Source organism: Guyanagaster necrorhizus, assembly GCF_019112545.1.
Source record: "Guyanagaster necrorhizus MCA 3950 unplaced genomic scaffold BT62scaffold_16, whole genome shotgun sequence".
Taxonomy (NCBI): Eukaryota; Fungi; Basidiomycota; class Agaricomycetes; order Agaricales; family Physalacriaceae; genus Guyanagaster; species Guyanagaster necrorhizus.
In genome coordinates, this window is record NW_025064895.1 from 621,856 (window position 1) to 643,870 (window position 22,015).

Genomic DNA, 22,015 nt, shown 5'->3' on the forward strand with positions numbered 1-22,015 from the left:
TATTTGCTGATGTCAATGATGATAGTCAAACAACAGTGCAATCACAGTCTGTCACAGCAAAGATGAAGGCCCATCCTCTCACAATTCAAAACAGAACACACACTATACTCCCACCAGTAAATGAAAATGTAGTGATAGATGAAAATGTAGCTTAGAGTGTCATTAATTTGGTAGTGATATACAGTGAGCTCATAATCAAACAGTAGACTCATTATATTTTGAATGTCTGCTTTTCACAAAATAATCTTTGGATAACAATTGCCTACCTCTTGCAAACCAAAGACAAAGTGAATGCAATCACCATGATATTGGGAAATGTACATGTATATTGGTCTTGCATACAATTACATTACATGTAGTTGAAACACAATGATTTCAATGATTGTAAGATGATTATGAAGAGCCGGTTAGCAATGTAAGTGCTTACCATCAATTACTTAGATTGCAAGCATTTGCAGTCTGACAGGGAATTCTGCGATATGGCTGAACACTCCCATAAGGATTTATTTTGCCCAAAAACAATTACTTCTTAAATCCACATAAGCCGAGATGTAAGAGTCAAATTTGCGACTAGGGCAGCGTGATTTTCTTAGGTTACAGCTTCTCCTGTATACAGGACATTGAGATATTTCGTTCCTAATGAAGATTTCTCTCGTATCTTCATCTGGAAGTCAAAGCCTAACAGCGTATGACACGAAAGGAAAACCATACTATCTATTGTTCAACTTGGATGTACGTACGAAGGGCAATTCGTGTATACCAAGTAGCCAGCAAACCCAGATATCAAGAGGACTGCGAAGGCCGTCGGTTTTCAGCTCCGCTTGCCGAAGAAGACGCTGGTACATCAACCGTCGTATATGCCGGGGAAGGTGAACCCGGATCAGGAGCAGGAGGAGCTACGAAATGCCGTGACTCTCGCCTAGAAAAGGTGATCGTTCTAGTGACGTTGAGAAAGTTGTCGGCCGCTGGGGCAGCCTGAGATTGATTCGGAACATGATTCGGAGGGACGATCCACTGTGTTTCTGGTCTCTGAACCGGGCCCGGTGGACCCAAAGTGGATGGGGCAGAAGTTTGTGCTGCTGTTGGCCTGGCAAAGGGATTTGTAAAGGCAGACGTAGAAGTGTTGTGATCCGTGGCTCGCGTAGAAAACCCACCCAGACCTGCTGGAGGAGCTGAAGGGAGCTGCCGTGTAGAGGTGGGCGTTCCGAGGACGGTCTGACCCAGAGACGGCCTATTGGGTACCACCGGGGTATATGAATGGGCCGATCTAACACGATAAGCTGGGGGATACGGAGGAGAAACGCGTATTGCCGGCCTGAAAAAGGCCCCTGTTGCATTCCCGGTGTTCGTAACATACATGACCATGTTCGAAGGCGAGGGGGGAGTGAATTGCATATCCGCCTCCTCCGCCTCCTCCGCCTCCGCCTCTTCCCCTTCGAGCTCCCGGATTTGCGCTTTCAGTTCCTCGTTCTCCCTTTCTAGGGACTCGTTCTGCTGTATGATATCCTGATCGTCCATGGTGATGTAGACGCTTCTGATGGGGTCCATAACGAACGGGCGGAACTGTTCTGGGAGATATCGGGTCTATACAAACATTAGCGGGGGGCGGTTCAGTAATTAAGTGAAAGCACGGACATCGGGGAGGGCTGGCCAGGGTAAAGTGAACATGAGCTTGGGGGTGGGGGATGGGATGGAATACGTACCGATGGGAAAGACCTTTCGACAACACGGGCATGAAGCTTGGTATCCGTTGGTGGCTTGGGTTCCGCCTCGCGCGATAACGGTCCTTAGGCATTCGGAGCAGAAGACGTGTCCTGAGAGACATGAGTAACGCGAGTTATTTAACAGCCTACCTGGCACTCACCACAAGGAGTGCAGACTGAATCCTTGAGATGGCCGAGACATATTGCGCACTGGGGAGTCATGATGATGAGCCTTCAGGACCGCACTGGGGGCCTTATATAACTTGCTGAACGCTGAGAGTGGCACAAGGGTTGCATTGTGAAAGTGTCTTTATCCTTTTGTCTTGTATTTTCGAAGGTTACTCCGCATGACGAGGCTCAAGGTTGACAAATGCATCTGGACTGAACAAAGGTAAGTGCATAGGCTGAGTAACAAGTCACGTTTCCAGATTCTGTTTTCTTTCATGTCGCGACTAGCTGCTTTTTTCCTCCCCATTCTACCTTTGTCAACCAAATCGTAAACGCGATGGTAGTTCAAGAGATGTTTTCCCGGGAGATCAACAAGCTCGGCCGAAAAGAAAGTACAAGCATCATAATTGAACTGAAACATTCCCTGAGATCTTTGTATTTCCTCCCATCCCCTTTTTCATCGCGACCAGTACCGATGTGCTCAACCCGGACATTCATGTGCATCTGTCAAGAGGGTCCCGGATCATACCCATTAAACGAAAAGCCAAGGTCATCTACTACATCCGTTTACGCGTCGCACCCAGCTGAAGATGATTGTATAGCTCGAACATCCAGCAGGGCAGATACCATCCTATTACAATTCGGAAGGATGGACATCTTTGAAGAGCTCGATGCCGATTATCTGGAAAACATGATAACCTCGCTCTACGGGACTTTTTACAGCCACTTGATGGATTTCACCACAGTAGAGGTATCGATTGTCCATGAAGCACTTCCATGGTATTATTTATTTAACCACCTTGCTCTCACTATAGGGCCAACCCAACACGTATCGGACCGAGGGCTTCCTCGAAGGCATCCTGCATACCATCCCAGAGAATCCTCACATTCACCAATGCTCCTCACCCTCCATGGGGTATGTGCGCGCATCGCCTACCTCTCAGGTGCGGGATATTATGTTGACAAGTTGCTGGAGGATATGGATAATGGTGAGAATGGTATTGGACCTCAATTGTCGGGTGTCAGTTACGTAGCATCCTTTTTTGTAAACAGGAACTGGCAGTGGATGACTGACCAAAAGGATTGTTTAGGAGCCAGTCATGAGCCAACTCCCAGTTCTCTCATTGTCAGTTCTTCATAGGCATAAATATCAATCCAGTGAGATTGAACATGAGAAACACCATGCCACTTATTATCTTTGCCGCCTTGCAAAGGCCATCATTCTTGCTTCAGACATGTGGACCCTTGCACCGATGATGACCTTTGTCCTTGAGTTCCTCCTTCAGCGGGACCCATACCTGCCCCAGGATCCAGGACATGCTTATTCTTGCATCAGACATATGAACCCTTTCACCAACAACTTGTCTCCTAGAAGCCACTATCTTCAGTGGACCCTCCAGCACTCTGGGATCCTCTTCAACATCGGCCTTCTGGACTTGCTTAGGTCTTTGACTGAAGGTTTCTATTTGACCCCCCAGATCCTCTCAATACATTTCCTGTTCCCCAAAACTGCATGAAATTGCTGGAGTCAAGAAGTGCTTGGGACCGGAGCATTATCAGGGACAGTAACATCTTTTCACAGGGGTACTCTTTTGATAATCAACACCGCGATTGGACTTACTGGCAATCCAGACCACGCTAGTGAGTAAATCCGAGAGTCGCATATCGCATGTGGGGTCTTGCCAGTATATCACAGTCCGGTGGAGACACTGTCAGAGTGGGATGATCTGTTGTTGGTGGAAAGCGCCGCTTTGATGATTTCACGGACAAAAATGAGCTTGCCGGCAAGCTCCCTATTGAATCTCCCCGTCCCTTGTATTTAAGCATTCTCGTAAAAAAAGAAAAAACAATGCGTTCAAATTTACATACTCCGTACTCCCTCCGTCCCACGTTTTTATCGCATCACTTTTGACCCTTGGGGCTTGGCCGCAGATGGACGGACTCTTGGGGGCTTTTTTTCTCTCCAGAAGGTGGAGATAGCGATGTTTTGGCCTCATGTCGCGGGAAGCAACAACGCCCCAGAAGCAGACCGTGGTTCTTTCCTCGAAGACCCAGCATAAAGAACTTTGAAGTTGTTGTTGCGCAGCAGCACTGAGGACCTCGGAATCCTGTCGCCCAGAATCTCCCTCGGACTCAGTAAGCACTCAGACCCCGCCTCATGTTCCTAGGAGATTTCATTTTGATCGGCTTTAATTGCTTTCTTCCTCGAGCAAATTATCAGCGCTTCGTCTATCTGATTCCGAGTATATTAGCCCGCGACGTCGACGCGTGTCATCTCATCTCGGGCCGCTTCCATCATCGCACCTCGTAAATGAAGTAGTCCGTGTCGGCTGGAATCAAAAGCCGATATTTTCAAAGAGAATTAGTGGTGAGGTTTCTTTTTGGGGTGGGGTAGAGGAAGGTGATGTGGCGTATGAGAATCTTGTTTCTGATTCGGTCATCGGTGGACATTAGTGTTGAAATTCTGGGTCGCCATCCTGCGAGACGTGGCTTATTCGAATGGTGTACGTTAACGACGGATGGTTCTTCGTGGCGAATCAACCCAAACCTCCGGGTTCGCATGGGGGGTATATACAATGGGATAATAATGATACAGCTCATGGGTACAGCTCAGCACTTCTTCTATGTCGTGACGCTTCTGGGTCTGTGCTCTCTTTTTCCGCTAGTGGATCGTCACTTTCATTCCGGAACTTGGTGATGATCTAAAAAAAACGAAGATGGGTTTTTTATATGGAGAACGGAGGAAGAGCAAAACCCACATTATTGTCCAATTCCGAATCAAGATTAGATTGGGACGTCCCGGTTGTCGTCGTTTCGTGGGCGGAGACGGATATGGTGTGATGTGGCGCTCTGCTATGCCGGTGTATGGGCATGGTGGCAGATGTGGTGGCGTTGAATGAAGTGGTTGTGAATGATAGTGAGCAATCGTCGGAGGCGTTGCCGATGTCTCTTCCGCCGACGAAGCGTATGCGGGCATTAAATACCTAATTCATTCTAAGAACATACCCAAGTCGATGGCAACGGCCAAAATAACTCACCACGAGGAGACTGTTAGAGTATAGTTTGGAAAGCGCAATAGAAGGCGCGAGGTGATAGTTGTTATGCTTATACGCGATGAAAAATGCCAAGTCCAGGATCGCAAAAGTCGCACATACGGCGCCAGTTTCGACGGTTAACCTGACGAACTTGGCGAGGATAACGCTGGTGGATCGAAAACCGCTCTTTGACCGGGTGAGGTAGTAAATCATGCTTGCTGCAATGATCACGTCGCAGAGTGCGGTTCCCCCCAACCAAACCTAGAGGAGATTGTCAATAACGACGATTTTTGATGCTACAGACAAGCTCTGCGGACCGCGGTTGTCTTCTCGTTATGCTCCTGGACCTTGGAGAAGATTCCAATAAAGTGAGCAGAAACACCTGACCTATACGTATCTCGTTACTAAGGTTCGAAAGCTATTGAATTCATTACTAACCATATGCCAGCGATGCCTTCTGTGATAGCGAGCTAACATAAGGACGACCAGTCAGGAAGTATATTACAAAGGCCGACTAAAACACGTACCAAGACGACGAGCAAAGGCAGCCACCACTTGTCGCTAAACATCCATATCCGCCAAGCAAAGAATATTTGAGTAGAAACACTGACTGTCAGAAAAGCCATGAGCTACATTTTCGAAATTTAAAAACCTCGAACGCACTGATAGAGCTCATCACCGGCACACTAAACCATAACCAGCCGACCTTGTCTAGATCATTCATATCACCCCATCCCGTGCCGAAATTTCGAAAAGCGTCTCGTGTCGCGAAGATGGTCTGCAGGGACTCGAGGGTGTACGCTATGGCAACGATGGTTTTGGGTACCCATCTGTCATGAGGGAAGGCGAGGTAATATATGTCTACGGGGCAGGGGTAAACGCGATCGAGGGATCGAGAAAAAGGGGTCACTTACACACTTGAACCGTCAATGCGCCAAATAGACCCCAGTTGAAGAAATGGCCTAACAGCTACGAGGCATGAGATATGACGATGCTGGGGGGATGCTGGTGCGTACCAAGGGTCCTGTTCTTAGTGAGGGTTAATGATATGTCACATGAGGAAAGTGGGAGAGACCTACAATTCGGCTACTTGGACTTCAGAGCCGGACATGGGGAAGGGGACAAGGACGTTCTATACAGCGTCCGATTGGCATATATATACTTGATGAATCCTGCGCGTCAGACTTAAAAAAAGGGTACGTTATCCGGATTACCGTAGTAGTCCGTCAGGGTCCCGAGGAAGCTCCGTCATCAGATTTTCTGCCTTCACACTAGAACAGGTATGATGTATTAAATGTACAAATGTTATGCAAGACTAGGTTACGGATATCATGATGTCGTTGGCTGGACATCCCTCCGTTGGTTATAAATATCCTCGTCAACAGTGTTCTTCGTCAGGAATCTCCACACATAAACGTGTTTTTCCTGGCCATAGCGAACTAGCCTACCCACAGCCTGCGTCTCGCAAGCCTTGTAAATCTCCTTTGAGGGTGCAAGTAGTGGAGACAAGAAAACCGCATGATTGGCTGATGTCAGATTAGCCCCACTAGCGCTTTCGTCCATGACGTTCAAAAGAAGCACGCGTTCTTCGCTCTCGTTTTGGAATGTTTCGAGGTTCTTGCTCTTCTGATGCGCGGTTCCCCTAATCTCGAGGAACTTGATTTTGTTATAGGTGAAGGCTTCGGTCACCTTTTTCATGAGATCAGGGAACTGGACGAACACCAGGACACGCTCATTTTTGGGAATCTCTTTGCTGAAAGGGCTTGAGCATTGGATGTTTCGGAAGGACTGATGAGTCAACTTACTTGATCAAATTAACAACCTTCTCGAGTTTCATCCCAAAGTGCTTGCCCTGCCCATCCCGACCCTCGTCGTCGACACCTAAAGTATCGGCCTTGACCACATTCAACACACGTGCAGCACTTTTGCATGCTCCAGATGCGGCGTAAATGCACTCTTCCTGCTCAGCGCTCGTTCTGACACATTCCAAGCAGCCCATATGCCCACACGAGGAAAGCACTGCCACGTCGCCAATCAGCAGATTCTGGCGCTCACATTTAGGACAGTTCACAACTGGCGGCTCCTCTTGCTGCTTTTGAAGATCGCGCACGACTGTGAAATACCGGAGGGAACGGACACGACCGACCAACTCCTTCGTTAGTCGCCGGATTTCATGTGTCTTCTCACGATGCTCCCAGACTTGGGCTTTCGTCTTCTCGCTGAGATTGACATCCTCTCGCTTCGCTTTGCCCTTTACGACACCAACGCCAGCCTCATCCAGGAGTTCTATAACCATCTCGGTCGCCTCCTTGTCGTCAACGCCTTCGCTCCTGCATACTCGGATCCATTCGTGGAACATGGACTCACTTCCGACGTTGCTAAGGGCCTTTTCTCTCTTCACGCCATCCTTCACCGCTTTGAGGAGGTCTGCTTTACACTCGTCCAGCTGCTTTTGGCGCTCCCCTACGATGACGTCGCAGGCCTTCATGGCATTTTCATTCGAGGTTTCCAGATCAAAGTGTGAACAGCGCTTGAGTAACGCCTCCTCGGCTGATCTGTGGCGTGTCAGACAATGAATTCGCAGTCAAGAATGAAGCTACATACTTGCTTTCACCAAGGGATTTGGCAAGTCGTTTCTCTCGGTCACTTTCTGTTTTCTTGCCGCGTTTGATAGTCATGTCAAGCGCACGTAAGTGATGCTCCAGTTCCAAATAGATGGCACGCTCAGCAGCCGGTAGAATGATATCGACAACTTTTTCCGTCCATGGAATCTCGTCAATCTCGGCAATATTCTAAGACCGCGTCGGGATCCCGAGAATCTCGAAAGTGACGGTAACATACCTGGCGAACAAATTTGTCAAGGAAAGCTTGCCCGAGTTCATGCCGGTGTACGTGCCACTCGAGACTGTGAACTTCCCGGAAAGAATGGAACTTCTCCACCTCTAAAGAAGGATAAGCTGGTGCAATGATTGCTATTAATATCGAAGACCATACCTGTCTGTTCTCGTCGACGTCTCTTGACCTCAGCGGACTGACCTTCTCCGTCATCGTCTACACCGAGATGAATATTCAGGAATGCAGCGATCGTCTTCAAAGCAGCAAAGTCGTGAATCGGCGGGGTACCAGAAAGAACCCAATGTCGCTCAGCCGTCAAGTTGGTAACAAGCGAATGCACTTTCCCATCGAGATATGTATATTCATCAACGACTTTGCGAGCGAAATGGAACATTTCCAAAGGAGGTGCGCGCATCTGCGTCCAGTCTTTCCGAACCGGCTTTGACTCCAATTTCCATGGGTCGCTATCGACGCGCTTCTGCTTTTTGACAGGTCGTTCACCTTCATCCCTAGCCTTGCGTTTCGCTGACTTTTTGGTACCTTTCTTAGGTTCGTCGACATCCATATCTTCATCTTCTGTAGCTTGAGTAGAAGATGCAGAGGGCCTTCGCACTTTCGGTTTCGCCTTCTTGAACGCCTTCTTGGGAACGTCTTCCTCGTCTTCTTCTTCGTCATATTCGTCCGAAGATGGAACCGAAGTGGGCGACGACTCGCTATCATCGTCATCATTTGCATCTGAATTCTCCATCTCAAAGTCTTCATCATCCGAAACAGGGCGCTTGTTTTTTTGACTGCCTTTCTTTGCCTTTCCATCGACTTTCTTCGGCTTTCCATCAATCTTCTTAGACCCAATGGCAGCTTCACTGGTAGTGCTGTCTCCCTCATCGTCATCCGATATGATGATCGCCTTCCGTGACGCAGCAGCACGACGCCTAGGCCGTTTGTTAGTGTCAGAATCGCTCTGCTCCGCCGTCGTAGGAGATGATGCTTCGGATGAAACGTTTCGACTCAGTCTAGGAATAACCACTTCGACCTTCTTGAACTTTTTGGGAAACTTTGCCTTTGCTGCCCGGGCCGCCTTCTTCTCCGCTTCTTTTCGGTCGGCTGCATCACGGTAGGACTTGCCCTTCAATCTCTTGGACTGAATAGCTGCCGCAATTCGTGCCGCTTCGTCTTCGACTAGAACAGACTATCAGTATAGAAGAGCGTTGCATTAGGTGAAAACATACTCCGCTTCTCGGCATCCTGGATTTCGTGCATAACCGCCCCAGAACCTTCGTCTTGGAGTCTATCCGTTTGTGCTTTCAAAGACTCCAGAGCCTTCCGTAGGTTAGCATTGAAGTGTCTGCCCTCCTTCGAAGGAAGTGCGCCGGCCGCAGCTAGAAGCTGGAGGTTGTCGAGGTAGACGTTACTCTTGAAGAGGTTGGACGCAACAACAACGATGTCAGCATCTCGGAAATCTTCAATTGTCGCAGAGTTAAGGTTCGATACGGTAGAAAGAACGAGCACTTTAAATTCTTTCTTCGTAAATTTACGGACCTCAGAATCCCATTGCCTTGTCAGATGTGGTGGCACGATAATTAGAGTTGCCTTGAGTAGAATCTTCCCTTTAACGCGGCCCATGGCATCGAACTCCTTCTCGACGTTCTTAGCGGCACAGTCAATGAGACCGAGTGTGATAGCCGTCTTTCCGTAACCAACTTGATCGGCTAGTACGCCACCACGGATATGAACCGGACGCTGCGCACGTCCTTCTGCTCTCCATCCCAGCGGGTCCAGAATGCTCTCCGAGATCTCTTCTTCAATGAAAGGCGCTGCATTTCTAGACTCTTGCTTTAGCATCCATTCTAAAGATCGCAGTTGCTCCTTGCGGAGCGGAATCTTGAAACTGGGCGGTTGCGCGTGTTCCTTGTCGGATTTGTTGCTGGAGATGACAAATTTGGGAAGGTTCAGGGTGACGACAGGAGTGAAGTTCATGTTGAGACGCCATGAAAGCACCGGCTTTTCAGTTCGGCCAGCCTTGGGGAGACGCGAGAGTGCGCGATGAAGAAGAGACGGGATGTTGACCCCGATTCGAACGATACCTGTGTTGTCCTCGGTTAGTTTCAGCTGCGTAACGAACGGGCTGGGTCTTCTCTTGAGTCTACGTTCGTATTCCCCTGCTTCGACAGGATCCTCGACAGGGACGACTTTCTTGTTGTTCATCTGTGTCCATTGTATATGAGGCGCCGTGGGAGCGCAACGCTCACAGTTACAATGACTCTCTGGCAATGTTACATCTTGCCACGAGCTGAAATTGTTGCCAGCATCACGAATACGCTCCAAGAGCCATGCCAACGCCTTGAAAGTGCCACGTTCATGGATCTTATCTACTTCCCGCCATGATTCACGTGGCCATTCCGGTCCAGCGTGATCCTTCAGTGGGACGGTGCAAGTAAGAAGGGCAGTAGCACTCCGACAAGCATCTTTTTGGATCGGGATTTCAAGTCCCCTGGCGGGAATGGAAAATTTCGCGTCATTGCTTTGGGATGCCTTAAAGACGAGCGTCAACAGGGGCATGTCCGAGCGAAATCTTGACTTACGATCAAATGAATATTTTCCGCCCTTACCCATTTACAAGGGATACAACAGGAGACCTCTTTCTCCTCCTCGTTGGAGCTTTGCCGCCACGAAGGATCCAGTTTCGCAATAATGGGACGCGCTTCACCATATTGATGACGGCGTCTGCTAATAGAGAATACGAAGCTGTCTTCCGAATCACTTGTTCGTTGGGGGTCCATAAGCATAAACAACGGCGGTAGTGTTCCTTTCTCTGAGGTTCTTTTATGTAGCGCCCCGTTCGCGGTTCCGCAACGATCAAGAAGTGCATAAAGGCCAGAAATATCACGATCGAGTTTGGGGACATCAGAGTTAGTAACTGACACCCGCAAACTAGAAAAGACCGTTTTATTCTTGAAGGTGTCATCGGTAAGACCTAGGCGTGCTTCCCAAGAAGGTACCAGCTCTCCTTCCCCTTTTACCTTGACAGTGACAGATGAATTATGAGGAAGAGCGAAATCCCAGTGGCCGGATAGCAGGCTTTCAGTACAAGTGAACCTGCCGACCGGCGTTTCCAACAGTTGACGTATCTCAGCATTAGCTGGCTCATGCCCCTCCGGCTTTGCAAATAACCGCCACTCCATTTGCTGAGGATGCAAAAATAGCTCCAGCGTAGCCTCAGGCGACTGATACACAGCGCTCCAATACTCCTGTCGCTTGGGCTCCACAAAGCGCAACTCAGACTTGGCTGCGCGCAAAACTGCAGCACACCAGCTCGACCATCGTGCTTCTGGAATCTTTATGTTGGCAGACGTTTTCAAACAATCAAACACCGCTTGGCTAACGCCTGACAATGAAATCGACATGGGCAGCATGGCCTTAAGTTCCTTGGCGAAGTCCGAGGGCGGCAGTCTAGGATTCTCCGTAGAAAAGACGATAGGCTCCGCGTTATGCTCAGGACGACCACCACACTTCTTACAGTACGGCGCACCACAATCTTTGCAGCGAAAGAGCTCCCGAGTAGTCATATCTGTCCGTCCTTCACACTCACAAAGACGCGCACTCTTTTCTGCATCCTTCAAGAGGTCAATCAGTGGCCGATTACCAGTCGCAGAAAGATCGAGGGACTTCTGGACGAGCTGATCTTCACCCGTAATGCAGTCTTCCGCAGCCACAACGTCTTCAGCGGGGCGATCGACTTCCATTGGGGTCTCGACGTCCATATGGGTGCCCCGCTTTGACTCGTAGCTCTCTGAATCATCCCCCGCTTTGAGAAGTTTTTTTCCGCAGACAAGTGCAGCCAAAATACACGATCCGACGACCGTTGTGGACATAGCATTGCCTGCTAAATCTGCCAACTGATCTTCCGTTTCACGTGTCAAAAGTAGCTTGTCCACAGGAAGACCCTGCATCGACAAAGCTTCCAAGCCAACCATCGGTCCACCGCGGTTGGTGATGTAGGGGATCATAGAGGGAGTAAGGCATGGGCAGATTCCAACTTTATTGGAACCTATTGTACGGTCGACGTTCTGAGAAAGATTCCAAACTTGCCTAGGACGAACGGTTAACAATAACACTTCAGGTTTGGAAAGGAATTTACGTCTTGTATGAAGGATCGACGCCTTTCTTCGCATCTCGCAAATGACTGATATCCATCAAGTCCCAGACTCTCTCCACTTGACCAATGCCCCAGTCTCCCCAAGCAAAATCCGGAAGTTTGCAGAAGCCACCTAACAATAGACCGAATTAATATCAATAAACTTGGGAGAGAGTCGGGACATTACCTTCATCCCAACTGGTAAGAGGACGTTTCGATCCCAAACCTTCCTCAAGCCTTGCTCGCTGATGCCGAGACTCGCAACGGCTCCAATCGGTCCGTCCTGTGCGCCGATCAAGGGCATTATAGCTCTCCTGCACGAGCTTTTGACGGGCATAATGTATACGGGGATCGTCAGAAGCCAACAAAAAGGCGTCCAGAGTGGAAGAGGCAGGCCGTTTGAGTTTCTTTGTAACGTAGTCCTTCCACTCATCGGGAATGGCAGAATTTTTCTTGTCCACTGCGATCAGATAGACTCTGGTGCGCGTATGGGGAATATAGTACTGTTTAGTGTCGACACGGGAAAAGGTCGCACTGTAGCCATGTACTTCAAATTTCTCTTGCACCCGAGCCCATGGGGCGGAGCACACGTTCTCGAGAATGACAATGGGCGGTCTATGGTTGGTAACCCAAGACATCATACCACGAAACGTACGTCCAGATTCACCGTTAGCATCGATATCCTGCTTTTCATTGTTAAGATTGGAATAGTCGACACACGATGTACCGGCCACTAAGAGATCGACATCGCCTGGTACTAGCGCTAATGCACCGTACGCAGTGTGACTACAGTTAAATTAGTATTCAATCACTATCCAAGATGATAGAACACACGCTTCAGCATTACCCAGCTCACAGACATCACGAAAGAGGATGGGAGGGTGAAAGTTCCTCTCAATATACGCCTGTTTGAAAGGCTCGATCTCGCACGAGAATACATGCTCAATTTCAAAATTGACGCCATGCTGCTCCAATATTGATTTCTGGATAAGTTCAAGGGCCAGAAGAGGGGATTCTGTGCCAGAGCACATCGTCGCAACGCGTAGTTTACGTCCAGAGACATGTTCGGCAACTTGCTGGATAGGGGGTATCCTGCTGACGAGGTCAGAGAAAATGGCGGGTATATCATGAATAGGTGGCAAATCCGACGCGTCTGGCGCGGCGGATTTGGTCCCTTTTTTGGTGGAAGCGATAGGAGCGTCGTCATCGTCGTTCATGTCGACGTCGGAAGACGGGTCGTCCTTCATCTCCTTGGATCCACCAAAAAATGATGTGATGGACTGCTGGCCTTTCTGCTGGCTCTTGTCCTTGGTCATAGCGGTAGGAGAGAGAAAGATGTTGTCACAAACGCGTGACGTCACACATTGTCGCCTTTTTGTCTGGTCACCTTTTTCTCGCCTTTTCAATTAAGTAATACCTTTTAGCTCAAGCTTTTGTTCTAAATTTGTTTTCAGCATTGAAGTTTGTTCCTGTTAAAGAATACAGTGAATTCCCTAAGGCTATCGGTACTGATAAAATAAACTAAATATGAAAAAAGGATAAAATGTAATAACAGGTTGATAAAGAGAAGTTACGGTGGCGCGCCATCTCGTACGAACACCCACTTCCCTCCGACGTTCTGCATGCTACCACCAGCACTAGATATATTGCTGGCCTGGTTGCTATCTGGATATTCCGTCTGCACATCCGAACCACCTCCTAGAACAATGGCCTCCGTTCCAGTATCCTCGTGACTGAGCTGCGAGAACCCACCCCTTCCACGACCTCGAGCAAATCCACCTCCTCGACCTCTCTGAAAGGGATTTTGATTGACGTACTGTCCTTGCCCTTGCCACTCAGAATACTGATCCTGCTGCGGTATCCCAATTGCTCCACTCATGGCTGTCATGAGATACCTCATCAACTGCTCCTGGGAAGGTGGCCGACCGTTTGTCACCTCCCACATCTTCCCAAAATATTCCCATGCGGTCGGTGAGGTGGGATCAAATGCTTGCGGATTAAACGCTTCGAGTCCGGCCGATTGCTCGACTGGCTGCAGTGTCTCGACTGGCTGTAATGGCTCGACTGCAGTCGTAGAAGAAGGAGGCGGTGATCTATGATAGCTAGCAGACGTAGACGCAACTGGCAAATCTGTAGGCGGCGTGTCAGCAGATACAGCTGAGGGTGGCTGTGTAGCTAATTGCTGTTTTGACTCTGCTTCGGGCGACTGCGAACGAGGTCGTACATCTCGTCCAAACTCGTCTTTCTCGCCGTCACCACTAGATTCAGTAACATTTCTGGATTCTGCGACTGGCATTGAGGGTCTCCTAGGAGGACTATATGGCCTGACGCCTCGCCTACCGCCATATCTACGGGGACTTCTAGATCGACTGCGTCCTGTTCTTCGAGGACTCATGTTTTCTTCCTTGAAACGATCACGGACATCCCTACTACTTCGTCCATTAATCCTGTCATGATCTCGATAGCCGTTTCGATGTTCTGATGGAGAAGCTCCTCGTTCGTTACTGTATTCTCTGCCAACACCCGAACCATTATAACGGTCATGACGAGGAAGATCATGACCGGTAGGTGACATGATATGTTGATATCGTTGATCAGAAAGAGGTGGTGGTGGTGACAGAGACACAGCAGGCCTGCGAGGATCAGGGATATTTGTAACATTAACGAAGTCAGGGGGCAGTGGAGCTGGTACACTGACCCCACCATTCCCCCGTTGAGCCGTCTGGGCAAGCTGCTGTAATATAGCAAGCTGTGAAAGCTCCAGTTGAGGCGCAACTGTCCCTGTTGTGTTTGCTGTTGTTTGCCTGACCGAAAATATTAGCCTTCTTCGGATGAAGAGAAGATATGAACTCACCCGTCCGATGCGGGTTTAGCAGCCTGCTGAAGAAGTAGAGCGAGCAAAGTTGATTGGGGATCCGCTGCCTGAACGGGAGGACTCTGCGCTGCAGGAGGTGTTACGCTCTTCGATTGTAAAGTGGCGTTTCGAGGATCGGATGTGACAAGTGATTTCTCGGGCTCTATTAGAAACAAACCATCACATTTTAGTTCTGACTTTCAGTTTACAGGAACTCCCAGGGAGAGCAAAGAAGGATGGGGTTGTATAAGTAGGGAAAGTACTTAGCGAATACATGGCAGGATAGTGATAAGCACCTTTTTCTGAATCCTTCACCGTTTTGGTCAAGCTCGAAAGTATCTGGGCCGGAAATGTATTTGCCTTTACCCAAATATCAAGAATTTTTTTGGTTTTTTCCTGTAAGAGTGAGAAAAAGGTCGGTCAGGACCACGTCTAGTTAACATTATTGCAGAAGACAGAAAGGCCGTAAAGTTGAATGGCGCAGGACGAATACACCAAGGAAAACAATCGTCAGAGACTATTGATAGATATTCATGCTGTCGTAATGCCTGTAAGCGAAGATATGTCCTTGGCACATTCTGTCTTCTGGATGATGTCAGCGGAAGCCTTAGGAAACTAACCTTGAATTCTTCTTTTCCAACGGAAAGAATATCTTGGAAAAGACCTTCCAAGATGCCCTCAACCTTAGAAAGAAACGTAGCGGCGTTGCCTTGACTGGAGCCAGCTGAAAGATCATGCTTGTTGACCTGATGTCGTGCTGCCCGAGAAAGCGCGTCAAAGACATATAAACTGTGGATCTTGGACGGCGCCGGAAGAGCTTTGTGGGTACGATACAGGATAGACACAAGTTGAACATCATCCTAAAGAATAAATGCAGCAGAAAGTCGAGAGCAATAATCAGCACATCAAAACCAGAGAAAGGGTGTAGTGCACGTACCTTCATCGACTTTAGCGCGACTTCTGTCAGCTTCGTCACCTTCGACGCTGAAAGACGCTTGGCTGTCACAATCTCCTTCAGCTGAGATTCAAAGTCCTGCATAAGGATTGAATAGCGAAATCGGGCAGAGGCAACAGAGCTTACACTGAGCAATGCCATTATGGCTTTCATAAACCCTCCAAGGGGACCAGGAGGAGACACGAGTAAGTACAGGAGGATGGCCAAAGTGTGGCGTGAGGGAGAGGATCTTGTTTACACTTGTTGTTACGATGCGCACCTGATTCCCGTTGCAGGTTCTCTGGCTTTATGTCACTCCGAGCGAAGGCGACTCTAACTGGTGCCTGTCTTTTCACCGCCCTCACCGTCTATGCGGTTCACTTTCAGCAGAAGCAGGAACGTGAGGTGAGAGCTTACTTGACGTTATAAGAATATCTACTCAAGCCGAACCAGACGCAATACCAAGGCGTTTTAAAGGACGACGTCCGCCGGACGGAGAAGATGCGCCAGCGCCAGGAGGATTTTGAAGAATCCAAGCGGAAGCGCGCCTTGTACGAGAGTGTCGAAAAGGTTGATAAAACTACGTCTGGTGCATGATGTCGTCCGGTACACAGAATTTTATTGCGCTTTGAAAGAATTTACTCAAAATGTGTAGATAACTCGGGTCCCCTCCTGTTCAAAAGCACTCGACCTGAGTATCAGTACCAGTCAACTTGATCTCAAATGTCAGATTGCGACTCGCACTGTCTGGTTACATCGACGGTCCCCTGGATCTTGCAATGCGTATGTCAGAAGGTGAAATCGTATCAATGTTCGCTGTCCACAACCACGCTATCCGCGATGATGGGTAGTCTGGCTCACTTTCAAACTGGAGGATGCGTCGGCATGATAAGTAACGACCGCTTAAGACCTCAAGCCTCTTTACAAATCGTTGTGATGTCACTCTAAAGCTTCGAGTGTTCGGCAATGAATCGTGCCCCAGACCAACCTCTGAGCGCCATCCGCAGAATATATTGATATTGATGCCTTTGCCCATGATGATTTCTTGCTATTTTCCTATGAGAATGCTTCCCCCTTCCTCACTTCCTATTCTTTACTGTTCTCATTTTCTTCGCTCTTATTCTATTTTCTTCCAACAAACAAGCCTGTACCTCAGATCCTTAGTGAAACCTTCAAGCTTTCCTCAAGGGTCCATCCGAAAATATGTATCCCTTTCTCTGATTTATCGACAGTGACTCGGGTTCTTTCCCTCACATCAACTCTATCTCGAAGACCTGCATTCGGGGGATTGTCTTCTCGGTACCTTGTGGTATATTATGTTGTGCAGGTGTATCGCACCGATTTTCCCTTGCCTCGGTGCCCTCTTTAAGATCGCTTTCGATGCTAACGTTGAGCCATTGACCATGATCGGAAGGTTAGAACTCGTATCCATCAGCCCGACCATGTCTGTCATGATTGCGAAGTGCAAGCCCCCGGCTTCAAGAAGGAAAGTATCGGTAGGAATATCAAACAAGTCCATGGCTGGGCCTGAGAAATCGCACTTAGAAGCTAGTAGAGGATCCGACAGCGTGAAGCAAGAGCCAATTCATTGGACTTTCGAGATGCTTTCCAGCAGCAAATGAATTATCTCAGCTATTTAACTTAATATTACATGCTATGTACTTAACAGCATACATTCATCCAGAAAGACGAGTGATGAAGCAACAAAAGACACAGAATAAGTGATGCAAAAAAAATGAAAAGAAATGTGGTCGTGAAGAAATGGGTGGTCGGTTGTAGTGGGTATTGTAAGTAATAATGCAAGCTTGTCGGGTATGAATATTACGAATTATTGTAGAACAATAAATGACAGAGAAATGGAAGAGTCCAGCAACAAACAAAAAAAAAAGCATGCGTATCAAAAAAAAATTGCAATCTCAGTGCCAGAAGCCCAGATAAGACCCTGCAGAATTGACCATCCGACCCATTAACGAGTCATCCTTGTCATGCATTACCCTATTTGACTGGAAAGTAGAGCTAGAGTCGGACGTACTCCGTCGGCCCGTACTTCTTGCAGGTTGCTTTGACAACGACAGATGCCCTTGAGTAGGAGACGATGGCGTCGGAGTCGTGCAGTTCGAGTCAGATTCAGTGTCATGGGCTGACGACTTTGTCGGCGTTGAGTTGGGACTAGGATGTGATATTCTCAGATTCCTAGAAGGCGAATTTGTCGGCGTAGGCTGCAATGAACGCGGTGTATCCGCGTCTTCAACAGGACATCTCGGCTCTTCCGTGATAGCAAAAGCTGCACCATGCTCTGCCTGAGAGGACGCCAAAGGTCTGGACTCCGAAATGTCCTCCACCGACCCTTGCGAGGGTCGAACTGTCCTCGAAGAGGTGATAGAAGAAGAGAGAGAATCTTGGTCCAGCGTTGTCGAACCCGCATCAGGACTCACGCTGCTCCCACTCGGACTTCCTAACCGTCGGCTCTCTTTCCTTCTTCCCGTCCTGGCGCTCTGCGACCGACTACCAACGTATAAACCGCCAGCCACAGCGCTAATGCTGCTATGGCTGCCATCGGGCGATAAGCTTCCCATCGGTGATGTCGAGCTGACACTTTTCGACCTTGACCGCTCGCGGTCCGACACACCACTCGACCATGATGGCGAACGTGTTAGGGATCTACCACGAGGAGCAACACCCGCTGCTGACGACGACGAAGAAGCGGCTGGCGACGGCCGCGTTGGGGACGAAGCCCGTCCACGTGTAGGCGGCGGTTGTAGCGATGACGATATGGGAGGCGACGTAGGTCTTGATACCTTAGGAATGCTCACCGGATCTGCCATCGATTGAGACATAGGAACGGCATTCTCCCTCCTCTCGTCTTCGACCACATCATCCTCTCTTCTCGCTACTCTTCTCCTACCGGCTGCACTAGGACGTCCAAAGTAATCTTCACCTGGATTCATATCCATGCCGCCAAAATAATCATACGGGCTATCCTCAGCATCAACCTGGACCTGAGGTGGCGTGCGTAACACTATACGCATAGCCGAAGGTGGACCTCCAGCCCTGCGTTCCAGTTTCTTCACCTTCAACTGTTGTCTAGGATCATCTTCGATGCTAAAGTACGCCCCCTTATGGTGATACGTCGTTTCACCACCGTTCTCGGCAAGACGCGCTCGGGGTACTGCATCATCATCATCATCCTTATCGCTTTCGTCAACGCCAAGGAGGACATCGTGTCTGTACATCCCGCTAAACCCTCTTCCCAGCGCTGGGTTGGGAACATACACCAATTCCACCGGTGCTCCCGAAGCCATCCCACTGTCCTTGGCACCGTCATAGATGTTGCTATACCCTTCGTCACTCCAGCCCTCGTCACCAAAGCCTTCCATCCACAGCTCATTATGTTGTGGATTGCCACTACGATGGTGCCCGGAGAAATGGTGACGCACGCCAAACCCGTCCCAACTCCAGTCATCGCCACCACCACCAATTTTTAACATTGTCGGGGCGATAGGTGCAATTGTGCTGACGGTGTGCGTGGGATGACTCTGCATAGCTTGTTCATGGCCTGGTCCAGAAGTCGAGGTATAGGGAGATAGGGTATTGGCTGGGAGTAAGGATGAAGAGGACGAAGAGGACGAAGAAGACGAAGAGGTGGATGACGGAGGTGCCTTGGGACGGAGAGTCGCTGCTGAGGCGCTGGAAGAGTGACGCCGCCTAGACGCCGTCTTGACATTTCTTCCGGGCTTGGAACCCCGCCTCTGACGCTGCTCACCACCTGATTCTGGAGTTGTCGAATTCGGAGACTCGGCGTTTATCGATGACGAGGTCGATGTAGATGAGGTCGAGGTCGACGAGGACGCATTGGACGCCTTTGATTGCGACCTTTGGCTGGCGGGTGTAGGTGCGGTCGAGACCTGGGTGTGCCTCGAGGGCCGCATTTCGATTATACCATCGTCTTCGTCATCAGAATCGTCCTGAACTTTATTTACGAGGGGATAGGAATAAGCCGTTTGAGGCTGCGAAGATTCAGTTTCTGACTCTGAATCGGTACAGATAGCACATTCATTATCGGCGTACGCATCATCATTGTGTGCTGAAGGATAAGACGGCGACTGAGAATGCCGTTTCTCCCAATGCGACGGAGGATCCTCTTCATCGGACGATGTCTGTGAGGACGCAGAAGAAATCTCGGCATCTTCATCATAACTAGTAAGAAAGTGAGCTTAGAAGGTTATTTCCATAAGAAACATCGAGCGGCGCACCCTCCCTCATCACCCTCTTCGTCTTCGTCGTCATCTTCATAATTCATCTGCCAGTTGACACCCTTTGCTCCTGTCCGGCCATCCCAGCCAGAGCGATTCCCACCGGGTAGAGATACATTGCCCTTCTTGACCTTCTTGGATCGGGAAGACTTGGGCTTATCAATTGCTATGTATTGTTCGACGAAGGTATTGAAAGTGATATGCTTATGCTTCTTCTTTGGCAGAGTCTGATGTGAGGAGCTGTTCGTGTTGGCACTGTTGTTCGCATCGGATCCGGAGACGGGGGAATAGTCGCTGGACCGCAGATGTGCCTGGAAGTAGCCGTTGAGATCGGTGCCGCTGTAGGCGTGGTTTGATGAACGTAATGTGGCGGATATACGGTCTTGGTCTTGAGCGCTAGTGGAGGGTGGGTCGATTCTCGGGGGCGAATCCTTGCGAAATGCACGATCTGGGCCCCAGCGAGTGATGTGAGTGTCGGATTTGGTGTGCCCTAATGGAGGCCGTGATTGATTGCCTACAGAAACGCCGTTTTGAGGTTCCAAGTGTTGGTTAGCGCCTTGTTCGCTGTCGCTCTCCGAGGGGCTGAAGGCCGGACTGTGGGGTAGATCCGAAGTAAGAAACTCGCTAAGGTTGCGGTGTTTCAAAATAGGTTTATGTTTGGGTGAAGACAAGTCAAGATGGTCATTTGGAGTGACAGTCGACTTGCGTGGGGGTGGGGTCCATTCTACCGCTGTGTGTAGAGGGCCATAGAGCCAGGTTACATCTGAATCCTTCAACCTGCGGAGCAGGAAAAAGGAGGGATTGAAAGCGTTGTTAGAGTCCAGGAATAGAAAGAAAGTTGATTGCCGCACCAGTTGAGCGTCTCTGGGGACACTGTCTTGAGCTTGTTCCGCTGTTTCCACCAAGTTCTCCAGCTGGCGTTCTCTAGACGCATTCCGTTGGCAATTTCGTTCTTTTGCCTCGTCATGTTGCGCCACGATTTCCATACGTCCTCTTCTTGCCAGTCGTGGCTTAAGTAGTCAACCTGACCGCGTGGCAGGGTTGATAGAGCAGAGTCGTCTGGCGTCGCATTCGTCGACACCGAAACGAGTAAAACTGGGAGGTAGTTGGCCATGGTGATGGTGGAGGGAGGTAAGGAGAGTCGCTCGTTTCAAGATTTCTGGATTGTATCGGAAACGGATACCGCGATCGACGGGGAAAATTACGCCGACAGAGCGTCACTGTGTCCAAGATCTCGGTAAAGGAAAGACCACCCTTGCCGTGGACGAAACGGGGCAATGTAAACTCGTTGAGGCTGAACAACAAAATAGTGCTGAACAGACTGTTGCCCAATGAAGGTAAAGAAAAGCCCCACTGTGGGTGTTCAGTTTTTGAGGCCGCTCCGAAGGTCCGGTCAGAACACCCGGTGTTACCCGCAGCAAGTGAGTGGCGGCATCACCTCGGCCCGGGAAGAATGTTTCCCCCCCGCAGTGCCTGGAAAGCTCAAATTGAATTTTATTTGATACCCCGCACTACGCTACACCAGAGCAGTCTTCTTGGGCCAACCTAGTAGCAGCCCTGATCCTTCCTGCCAGGGATCATGCAACCACTCCCTTCATATGACCTTTGTCCTTACCCCGCAATCCATTGATCCCATCTCCACGCTATCAGTCAGCTGTCAGCTCACAAGTCAGAAGTGCCTCCATTGTCTATGTGGCATCCTTCTCGATGTTTTATTCAACCTGGGAGGGACTACCTGCTTTCCCAGACTTTTCCCTTTTTCATTCTCTTTCCAGAATATCTCGTCGCTCTCTGCCGACTTGACTCTCATCATATCAGCTGTCCTTATATTCTCACGGGACATATACAATTTTGCGCGGGTGTTATGCTAAAACCTTTCTTACAAGTCTGTGTCTCGAGCCTCGCCACTCTGAAATACCAAAAGCAGTTTCTCCGATCCAAGCTTCCTCTTTTCGCTGCGGCAAGTGGAACAAACGAGCAGTTTTTCTTGATTAGGCATGTCCTTGTGCTTGGGTATTTCAATTCGACGGCCTGAACGGACAAAACTGCAAAATTCACCCCCCGTCTCTTCTGGGCAAATCACGATCTCCTGGCTCCG

General features: G+C 49.3%; 7 protein-coding genes across 7 annotated transcripts; 2 read left to right on the top strand and 5 right to left on the bottom strand.

The window, feature by feature from the left end:
* Positions 1–598: 598 nt before the first annotated feature.
* On the bottom strand, positions 599–1,618 carry BT62DRAFT_933452 (uncharacterized protein). The gene has a single exon (XM_043186566.1). The coding sequence runs from the start codon at positions 1,546–1,548 to the stop codon at positions 784–786; it is 765 nt and encodes a 254-aa protein (XP_043038537.1). The 5' UTR covers positions 1,549–1,618; the 3' UTR covers positions 599–783.
* An 826-nt stretch (positions 1,619–2,444) lies between these two features.
* Positions 2,445–3,364, top strand: BT62DRAFT_206556 (uncharacterized protein). The gene has a single exon (XM_043180045.1). The coding sequence runs from the start codon at positions 2,521–2,523 to the stop codon at positions 3,010–3,012; it is 492 nt and encodes a 163-aa protein (XP_043038538.1). The 5' UTR covers positions 2,445–2,520; the 3' UTR covers positions 3,013–3,364.
* Positions 3,365–4,468: 1,104 nt separating this feature from the next.
* On the bottom strand, positions 4,469–6,017 carry BT62DRAFT_920796 (uncharacterized protein; the record flags this gene model as incomplete). Its single annotated transcript, XM_043184246.1, has 10 exons — positions 4,469–4,573; positions 4,631–4,855; positions 4,910–5,167; positions 5,224–5,293; positions 5,345–5,376; positions 5,434–5,516; positions 5,570–5,767; positions 5,821–5,875; positions 5,923–5,935; positions 5,986–6,017. 10 exons carry the CDS (start codon positions 6,015–6,017, stop codon positions 4,469–4,471), a joined length of 1,071 nt encoding a protein of 356 aa, XP_043038539.1.
* A 218-nt stretch (positions 6,018–6,235) lies between these two features.
* Positions 6,236–13,192, bottom strand: BT62DRAFT_1007412 (uncharacterized protein; the record flags this gene model as incomplete). The annotated part of the gene is made up of 10 exons (XM_043177337.1): positions 6,236–6,659; positions 6,712–7,461; positions 7,511–7,698; positions 7,748–7,848; positions 7,901–8,920; positions 8,971–10,273; positions 10,324–11,830; positions 11,880–12,009; positions 12,064–12,662; positions 12,711–13,192. The coding sequence occupies 10 exons, from the start codon at positions 13,190–13,192 to the stop codon at positions 6,236–6,238; spliced, it is 6,504 nt and encodes a 2,167-aa protein (XP_043038540.1).
* Positions 13,193–14,910: 1,718 nt separating this feature from the next.
* Positions 14,911–15,769, bottom strand: BT62DRAFT_898140 (uncharacterized protein; the record flags this gene model as incomplete). The annotated part of the gene is made up of 3 exons (XM_043183323.1): positions 14,911–15,126; positions 15,351–15,590; positions 15,668–15,769. The coding sequence occupies 3 exons, from the start codon at positions 15,767–15,769 to the stop codon at positions 14,911–14,913; spliced, it is 558 nt and encodes a 185-aa protein (XP_043038541.1).
* A 204-nt stretch (positions 15,770–15,973) lies between these two features.
* BT62DRAFT_898118 (uncharacterized protein) lies at positions 15,974–16,261 on the top strand (the record flags this gene model as incomplete). Its single annotated transcript, XM_043183322.1, has 2 exons — positions 15,974–16,069; positions 16,118–16,261. The coding sequence occupies 2 exons, from the start codon at positions 15,974–15,976 to the stop codon at positions 16,259–16,261; spliced, it is 240 nt and encodes a 79-aa protein (XP_043038542.1).
* Positions 16,262–17,552: 1,291 nt separating this feature from the next.
* On the bottom strand, positions 17,553–21,283 carry BT62DRAFT_933460 (uncharacterized protein). The gene is made up of 3 exons (XM_043186567.1): positions 20,769–21,283; positions 19,918–20,694; positions 17,553–19,861 (listed from the first exon to the last, which is right to left on the bottom strand). Exons 1-3 carry the CDS (start codon positions 21,029–21,031, stop codon positions 17,581–17,583), a joined length of 3,321 nt encoding a protein of 1,106 aa, XP_043038543.1. The 5' UTR covers positions 21,032–21,283; the 3' UTR covers positions 17,553–17,580.
* Between the last annotated feature and the right edge of the window lie 732 nt (positions 21,284–22,015).